At 43.6% G+C, this 13,082-nt stretch overlaps 1 protein-coding gene across 1 annotated transcript; it reads right to left on the bottom strand.

Moving 5' to 3' along the window:
- Positions 1–2,096: 2,096 nt before the first annotated feature.
- On the bottom strand, positions 2,097–11,921 carry LOC140077763 (cytochrome P450 2G1-like). The gene is made up of 9 exons (XM_072125207.1): positions 11,709–11,921; positions 9,726–9,888; positions 8,845–8,994; positions 7,435–7,595; positions 6,571–6,747; positions 5,862–6,003; positions 3,612–3,799; positions 3,274–3,415; positions 2,097–2,411 (listed from the first exon to the last, which is right to left on the bottom strand). Exons 1-9 carry the CDS (start codon positions 11,874–11,876, stop codon positions 2,221–2,223), a joined length of 1,482 nt encoding a protein of 493 aa, XP_071981308.1. The 5' UTR covers positions 11,877–11,921; the 3' UTR covers positions 2,097–2,220.
- Positions 11,922–13,082: the final 1,161 nt, after the last annotated feature.

Genomic DNA, 13,082 nt, shown 5'->3' with positions numbered 1-13,082 from the left:
ATCGCGAATGGACCGGGTAAGTAAATCTGCCCCTATATGTATGTATATAAATGTTTCTATTGGATGAGGTGATCAGCACTAAGATGGCCTCCCCTGTGTACTGCTTTTGCTTAGGTACCACATTGGGGTTAAACCAGGTTAGTCCAGCCATAAGCGGCATAAGCTTTATAATACAGAAGACAAATGTATTTTATAGAGAGGGCTGATCCCATGAAGCCTTCCCATACAGAATGAAAGGAAATCTACCATTGTTTTTATGCCTTATGAACCAAACATACCTTGAGAATGGTGTAGCTACACTGATGCAGAAACATATCTTGTCCTTATCTTATCCCTGAACTGAGTGGTTTTGTAAAAAACAATTATAAAAATATGATAATGAGGCTCTTTCACTCCTGTGGCTGCCCCCGCACTTCTTCTCTTACCCTAATTATGCACCTGCTCCAGAGAACGATGTAATCACTGTGTTGTCCCTGACAGGCAGAAGTAATCAATCACTGTACCATCCCCCGGCTGCTGTGTATGAATCATCCAGCTCAGGTTGATTAGTCCTGTCTAGACAGTTCAGGAAGCCCTGTGTAGTGTAGTTATGTAGGCAGCCTGCATGCAACCCAGCTTTCTCAAGGTTCTGAGTTTTATAATTGTTTTTGAGCAAAACCACTCGGATCAGGGATTACAAGATATGTTTCTGCATCAGTGTAGCTACAGCATTCTCAAAATGGTTTAGGTTTACAATGCATGGAAACAAATGATAGATTTCCTTTAACATTGTTGAAAGGTTGTCTTGTGTGAAATGCAGTTATCTATTCCCCTCTGACAACACTTCTATACTCTGGATGCTCTCTGTCAGGGACGTAAATTGGAGTGGCAGGGCCCCATAGTAGACCTCTGAATGGGGCCCCCTTTCCATTTAAAAATATACACATTACACTCATAAATGCACAGACACTTATATAGCTATAAATATACATTTCTTCACTCATACACACACATGTATACACTCTTACACACATACGCAGATCACAGATACATACACATACATCACATATACGTTGTATAGATATTATACCGTACAATGTGCAGCTTAATATGTAGAAAATGGTTCACATTGGGGCACATTTACTTACCTGGCCCCCGTCGCGATCCCGCGGTGCGTTGTCTGACGAGGATTCGGGTCCGGCGTGATTCACTTACATCGTGCGTCCGAGTTCCTGCATCCGTCGCTTCCCCTGCTGAGGTCGGCCGGAGTTCACCTGCTTCTTCCTGGTGCATGTGAGTGCTTGATCTTGCGACACAAATCCTTTTTTAAATTCCGCGGTTTGTCCGAATCCGTCGGGCTGTCCGACGGCCATGCCCCCCGATTTCTGTCGCGTGAAAGTCGGCGCCCATGCGCCACAATCCCATCACGTGCGCCAAAATCCTGGGGCGATTCGGCGCAAAATGGAAATATTTGGGAAACCTGACGAAAGTGCGGCTTTCGGACCCTTAGTAAATGAGCCCCGTTATGTTCACATGGACACTGTGGGCCCCATTGTGGCTACTATAGCTTCTCCCACTGTAGTTACTCCCCCGCGCTCTCTGTTACCATAGTATATACAGACGGTCCCCTACTTAAGAACACTCGACTTATAGACGACCCGTCGTTACAAAAGGACCACTGGTAATTGGTAACCTACTGTACTTTAGCCTTAGGCTACAATAATCAGCTATAACAGTTATCACAGGCGTCTGTAATGAAGCTTTATTGATAATCCTGGTTCTTATGACAACCCAACATTTTTAAAATCCAATTGTCACAGAGACCAAAAAAGTTCTGGCTGGCGTTACAATATAAAATATACAGTTCCGACTTACATACAAATTCAGCTTAAGAACAAACCTGTAGAACCGATCTTGTACCTAACCCGGGGACTGCCTGTATACTGTATATACATAACTTTAATAGAATCTGATGTAAAAAAAAATCTAAGTTGGACCTGGAATCCAGATACGTTCTATTAAGCAAAAAGGAATTTCCATCACAAGATTTCATTAAAAAAGTCGTTTGAATTACCTACTATACCTATATACTACCTACTTCTCTCTATACAAGGAGAAACGTTGTAATAAAAGTGAATTATACGGAGGATTGTTAGACCATCGTAAACCCAACACTAAAGCTTTTAGATACTTGAATTTAGAGGATCTTATATTGTCTCCTGCTGGAGATATTGCCTTATTCTATCCATTGGATCTAGGCAGAAATGAAAGCTCAAAGTCAATTGGGCCATTCAGGAACCCGGACATTTTTGGAGCAATATCATCCTCGGTGAGTTGAACCTGGGAAACCAGAGAGAAGCTTTGCAGGATGGTGGTAAGAAAGATAAAAAGTTCCATTCGGGCCAAATTCTCTCCAACACAGATCCTTTTACCTGGAAACAAATATTAAGATCTTAGAAGTGATTTTAAAAAAACTGAACAAATTATCTATGTGGAAAATGTCTCTGGGGCTCATTTACTAAGGGCTCCGTGGCCGCACTTTCGTCGGATTTCCCGAATTTTTCAGTTTTGTGACGAATTCCGCCGGGATTTTGGCTCACACGATTGGATTTTGGAGCAATCGCGCCGGCTTTCACATGACAGAAACCGGGGGCATGGCGTCGGACAACACAACGGATTCGGAAAAACCGTGGAATTTAAAAACGAAATGTGTCGCAAGATCAAGCACTTACAGGAACCAGGAAGAAGCAGGTGAACTCCGGCGGACCTCAGCGCAGCAGCGACACCTATTGGATATCGGGTGCAGGATCTTAGTGAATCCTGGCAGAACCCGAATCCATGTCGGACAACGCGCCGCAGGATCGTGACTGGACCGGCTAAGTAAATGAGCCCCTCTGTGTTATCTGTGAGTGCTGTGTGCAGATGCTGCAGTGTATTACTATGTAGCAGTCGACCCCCTTCCTGGAGTGTCGGTTGGTTAGGAGAGTCGGGTTCAGCATCTTTGCTGTGTGGATTTGGCCTTGTTCCAGCCCGATCCATGATGGTCTATACACAAGAGTCGTGTGGCTTCCAGTTACCCACATTCCCGAGGGACTTTTCAATGAGAGGTTTGAAATTTTGTTGCCCCACCAAATGGTGTTGCCCGACCACTGCCCTTTGTTGTCCTTTTTTATGTTCTTTTCTTTGATATTTTTTTAATCGGTGTCTCGAATACTTCTTTAACACTTTCTAGATTCTTTCTACTTCTATCCTCTTTCACTTTAGACATATATCTCCGCTCCTGGGAGGACTTACCTGCTGAGAACGCCATCACGGCATCATTCCTCTGAAACTTCCCATTCTCATCCAAGAAATGGTTCGGATTAAACTTCCACGGAGAAGCAAATTGTTTGGGGTCTCGATGAACGGTGCAGAGTAACGGTAAAATTTCTGTTCCCTGAGAATATAACCCAAAGTGTAACAAATTCTATGAAACTTTATATGGCCTCCTCTTAGAGTAATATACAATATATAAACCATTAGAGTTTTAAAAATTATATTTGAAACGTTTTTACTATTTCGTTGTACCCAAGTCTAGTCAATGCGCCTTATTGTTGCCTCTTTGTAACTGAGACCCCCCATTCACTACCTACCTTTGGGATGTGAAATCCCCTGAAACTGACGTCTTTTGTTACCATATGTGAAGCATTCAAAGGTGAAACGTCACAAAATCTCTGGATTTCATGTATTACTGCCTGTGTGTAAGGCATTTGTTCCCGGTCATCAAAACACGGGACCCGATCGCGTCCAATCACTTGATCAATCTCCTCATGGATTTTAGCTGTAAATGAAGAACAGATACATCATTACAGTCCATACAATCCACAGTTTATAAGTAATGTATCATGGCCTAGTGGGAAGATGTCACCAATAGTGACCTATACAGGAAAAACGGGAAACGGAGGTCGGGTGGTTTCCTTTTCATTTTTTAAACTTTAAACCTGGCCCAACACCAAGGTTTTTTTGTTAGACCTAAGAAATCATTTTGATACCAAGCAAAATGACTTACAAAACAGTTTCCAAGCTTAGTGGATTGGAGGTATATTTTTTTACCTGCAACGGGTGCAAAAATACCTTTCACATTAGTTATGCACTACGCCAGAGAATGATGTAATCACTGTTCTCCCTGCCAGGCAGAAGTAATCAATCGCTGCACCCTCCCCCAGTTACAGCGTATGAGTGATCCAGCTCAGGTTGATTAGTCCTGTCTTGGCTTGTGTGTAAGCTTGTGTGTAATGTGAGTAATGTGGATCCAGCTTTTCCAATGTCCTGAATTTTATTAGCAAAAATTTGTTTCATTTGTTTTTGTATTTGTTTTAGCGCAATCACTCAGCACAGGGATTAAACACAATGGGCAGATTTATCAAGTGTCTGAAAGTCAGAATATTTTGAGTTGCCCATGGCAACCAATCAAAGCTCCCCTTTAAAATATTCATGAGCACTGGTAAAATGAAAGCTGAGCTGTGATTGGTTTTCATGGGCAACTGGAAATATTCTGACTTCCAGACACTTGATAAATCTGCCCCATTATGATTCTGCATCATTGTAGCTACAGAATTCTTAAGGTATGTTTGGTTCATAATGCATGAAATCAAATGGCAAATTTTCTTTAAGCCCAGAAGGCCCCGGACATAATGTAAGATGCATAGAAACAACAGCAGATCCTCCCCTTTCTCTGTCTCTGGAAGTTCCCTTACTGTTAGGTAGACCTCTGAACCGGCTCTGCCGACATCACTCCATGCAATGCACTGCCTGAGGAGTGCCACCGGAGGTGCATTGTTCACATGGATGGTGTGACCCTGCATAATTGATCAAAATGAACTAGGACGGTGGCTTTTAGATCGATTGGCTCATCGGCTTATTGTTGAAAGAACATAACAGGAAGCTTATAGACCAGTGGTGGCGAACCTATGGCACGGATGCCAGAGGCGGCACTCAGAGCCCTTTCTGTGGGCACCCGGGCCATCGCCCCAGCACACCAGACAGGACTCAAAGAATCTTCCTGCAGTTCCAAGCAACTTAAAAGATGCTGCTGTCAGTCATATTTTGATACTGACTTCGCTACTTGGGAAGAGGGAGAATTAGACAGGGTCGAATTATTTTTGGAGGACCTCCTGCTGGCCGATTCTCTGTGTACAGAGGGGAACTGGAAAGAAGCTGAAATGATGGAAATTTTCCATCTTTCTACTGTGTTACTGTCCTCAGGAGGCCAATATGATTGAGAGTTGTTGAAAAGGGAGCAATAAGTTACTGCTTTAACTTTTGGTTGGCACCTCGCTATAAATAAGAGGGGTTTTGGGTTGCAGTTTGGGCACTCAGCCTCTGAAAGGTTCGCCATCACTGTTATAAACTGTGTAGGACAGGGGGTTCTTTGAGACTACCATAGAAAATCATCCTGAATGCCCAACTGGGCTATCCTCCAGATAAAGTTGTGTTCTGATGTATTTCAGGGGTAAAGTATTAGGATTAGAGCCTTAGCCCAACAGGGATTGTCTGGTGCTCTGTTGGGCCAGTGTGACACGACTCTTTGGAAAGAGGCAATAACTTCTCTAGATTACATTATGCAAATGCATGGTTGCTATGAAAACTTGGTATGGTGAACTGTTTGGGTCCCCATGAACTCCAGGCCCCAGGTAATTGTGTGGGATTATGCATTTATGGGGAAATGTACCCTTAGTGCCTTGGATGGTAAAACTCTCACTCACGTCTACAAGAGCTGCCCCTGCTATGCATCCAGGTAGCCAAAATACTACTGTGTTCTCCCAGTTCCCATCATATTGTGGAGGCCTACCAGCAAATCATAGAGGGGTCGGCTGGGTGTTTCTTCTCCACTGATCACTAACCTTGTACTTCATGATACTTCAGTAAGACAAGCAGTCCATATCTCAGTGTGGTGCTCGTTGTCCCTGTACCTGCCAGAAACAGGTTGTGGGCTATTACCAGGAGATTTCGTAAAATAAATTCAGTATTGGGATCCTTTTTCTCCTGTGAGGAATTAATGTGGAATGTGAAAACTGTTGGATGATAAAACATATATATATAACATATATAATATCAACAGTACAGGCGGTCCCCTACTTAAGGACACCCGACTTACAGACGACCCCTAGTTACAGACGGACCCCTGTGACCTCTGGTGACCTCTCTGGATGTTACTATAGTCCCGGGCTGCAATGATCAGCTGTAAGGTGTCTGTAATGAAGCTTTATTCATAATCCTTGGTCCCATTACAGCAAAAAATTTTGAAACTCCAATTTTCACTGGGGCAAAAAAAATTACATTTGTCTGGATCTACAGTTATAAAATATACAGTTTCGACTTACATACAAATTCAACTTAAGAACAAACCTATGGAACCTATCTTGTACGTAACCTGGGGACTGCCTGTATATGGTTGATCTCCACAATTATACATATATACAGATGCATCATATAGCAGTTAGTCAAGTGACAACCAATGTGAATAAAATGGGATTTTGGGGGGAATTTCCAGGACACTATGGCCAGAACATTTCTTTCTATGGTGGTACTTTTGGTAATTTGGATAAATACCTCTTCCATTTTGATGAGGAAGCTGTCAATGAAATGTCGGGGTGAGCTGAGATCCAGGGACTTCTGACTGGCCTTCACCCTCTCGTGTACAAATTCTGCCAATTCCTCAGAAAGTTGGATAATCCTATGATGAGGTCCAGGAAGGTAGTCAATTGATGAAGGAAGAATGATGTGCAGCTGTAGAGATGTGAAAAAGCGGATACGTTCAGTAAGAACGTTTTGGTATGTAGCAAATAAGGAACAATTTACCTAATTAAAGGGGTTCACTTGTCCCAAAAAAAAAATAATCGCCTTGACTGTATATTTACTTAGATGTCCATCGTAATCCAACACAAGCAGAATTTGTTTCTCCTATTCTGATCTTGTATCTGCCATCCTTCATCATGCTATAAGGTATAAATCCTGAGAATACAGTGGGGCAGATTTACTTACCCAGTCCATTCGCGACCCAGCGGAGCGTTCTCCGACGCTGATTCGTGTCTTCCAGCAATTCACTAAGGTAGTGCGCCCGATGTCCACTAGGTGTCGCTGCTGCGCTGAATTCCGTCGGGGTTCACTGAAGTTCACCAAGCCAGGCCTGATGCAGGTAAGTGCGTGTCAAGCGACACATTTTTTTTAAAAATACAGCGGTTTCTCCGAATCCGACAGGTTTTCTCACGGCCGCGCCCACCCATTTCCGTTGCGTGCATGCCGGCGCCGATGCGCCAAAATCCGATCGCGTGCGCAATTCAGGGCAAATCAGCGCAAAACGGTAAAATTTGTGTAACCCGACGTAAAAACGCGATTCAGGCCCTTAGTAAATGACCCCCACTGTGTGTGGAGGCTCAACTGGATTTCATCTGCAGATAACAATGCTAAAATTACCTTTCCCCAGGAAGAACTTGCAAGTTGGAAAGTTTCCTCCACAATGTCAATCAGCTTGCTAAACCGCCCATCCGTGTAATCAAATCGATTTCCAAATATCACGGCACAAAGAACATTAGAAACGGCTTCCAAGAGCTGCTTGGATGGATCGAAGGGGTGTCCTGGGTCAGAATTGGATATTGACTCAATTCACATTATTTCATTAGGGAAAATATGTGCAACTGGTTCTTAGTGACTATCGTCTGCCATGTTTTATCATCTCTGTATCTCTGTAGTAATATAGGGTTAGGGTTTTTTATATAGGATAATGATCAAGGCTTGGACTCCAGCACATTGCAATATCTTTTTGTGGTCCTGTTCTGGTCTCACTTAGCCCATGTAAGATGAGTTACACATATAATCTATCACAATGTCATGGGTGACTCCGCGATCCGAAACATGGATCGTGGGGTCACCCATGACATTGTGATAGATTATATGTGCAACCGTGCGCTGCCCGGCCCCGGTCTGCTGTCTCGGCACGGTTGTCCCCGCGATCCATGCTGCGGATCGCGGGTGCACCCGTGCTCCACTTTGTACTTGCCTCTGCCCCGCTCCTCCAGCTCGATACTTACACGTCATGGCTCCTGGCTCCGGCCAGTCTGGCGTGCCCTGCTGTCTGACGAGCTTGCGCGCTTCCCCGCTGCTAGGGCCAGCGTCCTCCTTATTGGTGCTGGTATCCTGGCTCTGCTATGTAGCCTGGTGACTCCCAGAATCCCCTGCCGGATCTTCAGCTTATTCTTCTGAGGAGAAAGCCTTCCTGAGCGTCTCCAGACATCTCTGAGTTCCCGTGTTCCGTGGTGTTCCCGTGTTCCTGTGTTTCGTGGTGTTCCCTTGTTCCGTGGTGTCCTGTGGTGGTCCTGGTGTCCTGTGGCGGTCCTGGTGTCCTGTGGAGGTTCTGCCAGCCTTCCGAGATCCTGCCAGCCATCCGTGGTCCTGCCAGCCCAGCCATCTGTGGTCCAGCCAGCCATCCGTGGTCCTTCCTGCCATCCGTGGTCCTGCCTGCCACCCGTGGTCATGCCTGCCACCCGTGGTCCTGCCTTCCCGTGGTCCCCATGTCCCTACCTTGGCTGCCGCGGGCCTAGTCGCACCCCCCGCGGAGCGACCTGGTGACTCCCCGCCGCAGCAAGACCATCCTGCTTTGCGGCAGTCCCTGGCGAAGACCAGGAGTTCACTAAGACTCCGTTCACGGGTTGCGGCTAAGGTTGTTATCCCCCGCGGTGATCCAGGGAGTGCACTGACTCATTCCCCTGAGACTGTGACACACATTCTGTCTTAGTACTACTAACAAGTAGTAGTGCAGTCCCATAAAGTGTATGGACTAATGCAGTGTATTTTTTGTTATTTTTCGTAGTCTTTTTGTTGCCTTACCATCAAACTTTCTAAATTCATCCACAATACACTGAGCTTCCTTTTGTATCTTCCACTCATGGCTTTTTTTTGCCAATCCAAAACTCTTTAGTGTCTTCATTGTAAAGCTTCGCATGATTTTCCACCTTTCACCATTAGCGTGACCAATTCCTACAAGATGAATTTCACATTCACAGCTGAGGATGATGGGAAACCTAAACATTGTATCAGCTGGCTAAACACACAGGGCAGATATCAAAAGCATCAACTGACAGAGCTGCGTTATTAAGCAAGATATACTATGGGTATGTAAGGAGTTCATTTTTAGCCTCCTCTCCTTTTCAATCAGGAAAAGTCAAGTAAACGAAAAATTGGCATAGAGAAGCTTTTTCCTTAATAAAGTATATTGCAAAGTTTACTATTGCCAAATGGAAGTTTATGTTCTGAAGAAAAATATCAACAAAAAGTAGCTTCAAAATTTAAGTCACACTTTAATGGTTCAGGATGGTTTAATGGCAAGCTCACAGTTATAAAAAAAAACTTGCTAATGGAATATTCCAAGGATATATTAAAGTATCTAACAATGGCTGAATTAATGACAAAGGCAAAAGTCACGGTCTATTGCCATGGTCTATGGCAATACTATTTGGTTACTGGATAGATGCAGGAGCATCCTCTAGCGGGCCTAGGCTCTCACATATAAATGACTGATGTAGGAATCATGCTACCATTGACTTGCTAGTTCGTTCCACTTTGTGGACAGTTTAGATGGAGGTTTTTAAAGCGCAGTAAAATTATAGCAGTGGGGGTTGGGGTCATATAATAGTTTTCCAGGAGCTTCTATATATAGTAACTTACCTTAACATACCTTACTATGCACAATAAATAAGTCATTCCCTTACCATAGCCCTGCGCAAATTTATCCATCACAGGTAGCGGGCCTCTGCCACCAAATTCTTCCCCACGATCAACAAGAGCTTCCTTTACAGTCTCATATCCACAGAGAACGATCACTAGTCGTGAGCCAAAGTATAAGGTATATACTGACCCATACTGATCCCAAAGCTGAAACACAGGGTACAAGTAGGGATGAGTGGACTCGTTCAAGTTCTGTTCAGGTTCGAGTTGGCAACTGGACCCGAATGTTCAGCCCCTCCAGAAACACCGGCAATTGTGCTGACACCAATCCCGAGAGTCAGTCTTTAAATGCTGCCAGCAAAGGCGCTAAAGTTATGTTCAAAGTCAGTTTACAGTGTTTTATTTATGGCTTTAACATACAATCCAGATCTCAAGTTTCAGACTGAAGTTCTTTGGGTCTACAAGATGAAAACAGCTAAAAATAGACCCATAGTAGCTTCAAATTGGGTAATCTTTCCATCGAGCTCATCCCTGCCTTGGAACCTGTATCCATCAGAGAATTCTTTCATACTCTGTTGGGTCAGACCAACCTACCAGATCCCTTATGAATAATCTACTGTAGTCCTTGGGTAGCTCCAAGAACAAAGACACAAGTTTTGTACCGGTACACCCCCATGACAGACTTTAGAACAGATAAAAAACCTTTTGTATGTTTTTATACATTTTGAGTAAAAGACATGGTAGTTATGATGAGTGTATTATGGGTTAAGGCCTAGGTTTTTTTTTTGGAAAAGTTACACTCAGGCACAAGGAGACTATAAGGTCACAAAGTCCTCAAACTCCTGTACAGCATTTGAAAATATCTGTATAAATGACCCATTCGGCAGAGGAACGATCTCTCTACATTTTCAATGCGCCCCCACCGGACATGCTTTATGGAACAGTAGGAGTCTGGTTTCCAGTTCTCCCTGCCATGGTGGAGACACTGCTGTAGCACTCTAACGAAAGGCAGCTGGCAAGTTTCGCTAACAGAGACCTCTCTTAGGATACTCCATGGAATGTACTATATTCCCGCAAGTCTTGCCAATATGTACCTGTACCCCACCTGCCCAACAGTTGCTTCCGAGGCTGCAATGCCCTGGGCGATATGGCCCATATATAGTGGCACTGCCCCATAGTTGACTCCCTTTGGAAGCGCGTGAAAACCCTTATCCACTCTCTGTTAGGTAACACAACACCTGTAACCCCAGAAGTACTTCTACCAGGAGATAAACCCGCAAAGGTTAAAAACAGAGCCCATCGCTTAGTCCAATGTATATCTTTAGCGACTAGAATTCACATAGCAGCTAAATGGAAGTCTCTGGACCACGGTTAAGAATAGAATCAACCGACTAATGCTGTTTGAGAGAATTGAGGCGATTAGGACAGACACCTTCCCTCTGTTTGAAGGGATCTGGAGCCTCTGGATCACTTCACAAGGCTCCCACTCTCACGAGAGCTCAATACCTGCCCTCTTAATGGTCCATTATGCATCAACGTGGCTCCAGCACTTCTCCACACATGGTCTAGGTCTATCCATATTCTACACTATACAGTTCTTGTGATCTTTTCTCCTTCCCCCTGTGTCCAGTTCCCCTATGTTTTATTGTTGATGATACAGAAGCTGGCAATGTGTCAAAAAAATTCTGTTTTAATTACTAATCCCCCTGCGAGGGGTGCATCTTGCGCCATGACCTATTGTACGGCATTTTCCTATGTTTTTCAAACAATAAAACCTTGTTGAAACTAGAAATTAAATTCATTTTTCATTTTTATAAATTTATTTATAACCTTTAAGTGCCTCCTTCACATCTCAACATCCACCAAGATCACACATTGTCCATGAACTGAAGCATAGAATATATACTGCCCCATACTGATCCGAAAGCCTAACAAAACAGGTGATCCACTTGATTCCTCAAACTATAAAAATAAAACCCACATTCACATTTTATCTTCTAATTGAACAAGAAATGGAGGTGAGTGACCTTTATGAAAGACTTCACCAGCCTTCCTTTTTTTATATGTAGGATTGATCCTATGAGAGGCAGCGGAGTAGGACCAGGGGGAAGGTTACGGTTTCGGTAAAAGTTGTCCCACGTTGAGTAGATGAAGAGGAATAAGAGGATCAGGATCCCCATCCATGTAATATCCATGTCTGCTCCCGGCACAGAGACGACACGTGAATAGCTCTTCTCCAAATGGAAAAAAAATTATATATTACATGTAAATGACTGGGAGGAGGCAACTGGGTCATGAGTCTACCAGAGCTTAGTTTAACTCTTCATTGCCAAGACAAATTATTTTGATTTTGTACAGGAAGTTTTCATTATAAAACATTATAAAACCTATAGAAATTTGGTATCCCCATAATCGTACCGACCCAAGGAATACAGTAGACCTGTCACTTGTGGTGCACAGTGAAATCCGTAAAATCCAAGCCCACAAGAAAACGACGCAAATGCGTTTTTCACCAATTTCACTGCATTTGGAATTTTTTTCCCGCTTCCCAGTACACGGCATGGATTATTTAATACCACCATTTTGAAGTGCAATCTATTATACAGAAAACAAGCCATTGCAGAGCTCTTTACGTGTAAAAATAAAAAAAGTTGAAGGTGCGGAGTGAAAAATGGAAATGAAAAAACAAAAAAAGGGCCAGGTTGTTAAGGGGTTAATGATGTATTGTGTTACTTTGTGATTGGATAATGTATTCTTAATTCTATGCACAATTTTTGCACATGTAACCTGTATGTCTCATGGATACAATGTAGTTCTGGCCTGTTGTACGGAGCTCATGCAATACCAAGAAACTGTCCGCGGTTTGGTTACGGTTGTTGCTTTATATATTCTGTATTTTATTGCACATTTATACGAGTAATTACTTTTCATCACAGAGAAGCTTTTCACATAATCATGTGACTATGTTATGTCTGCTCTCTCCACAGACATGAGACAAAAGACAAACAACATTAATGCTAAGTACATGAACGCAGTAAACACAGGTGATCCAGCGACAACCCAGTAGAGCGACTGCTTGTCCCAAGTTGACCTCATGTTACAGAACAAGCACTGGGCCACATTTGATGAAGCCCCTCCGCCAGTTTGCATTCCGGTACTCAGTCGGACAGTGCACCACATTTATTATGCAGAGTCCGACAGAAATTTAGCTTGACATTACAGTATGAGCTTTAGTTCATGGAGCTGTGGGGCTAATTGCAGTGGAGAGGTTGCAGCTTTCCAGCTGTCCAGCAGTAGAGCACAGTTCAGACTGTAGATTGAAAAGCACTAAGGAGTTCAACGCATTCTCAGCCAAACAGCCAAAGATCGTGAACAACCCCAAAGTGGATCTACTTAGCATG

Source organism: Engystomops pustulosus, chromosome 9 (assembly GCF_040894005.1).
Source record: "Engystomops pustulosus chromosome 9, aEngPut4.maternal, whole genome shotgun sequence".
In the NCBI taxonomy this organism is placed as follows: Eukaryota; Metazoa; Chordata; class Amphibia; order Anura; family Leptodactylidae; genus Engystomops; species Engystomops pustulosus.
The sequence above is the reverse complement of the archived record's forward strand: the minus strand, read 5'-3'. Positions and strand labels throughout refer to the sequence as shown.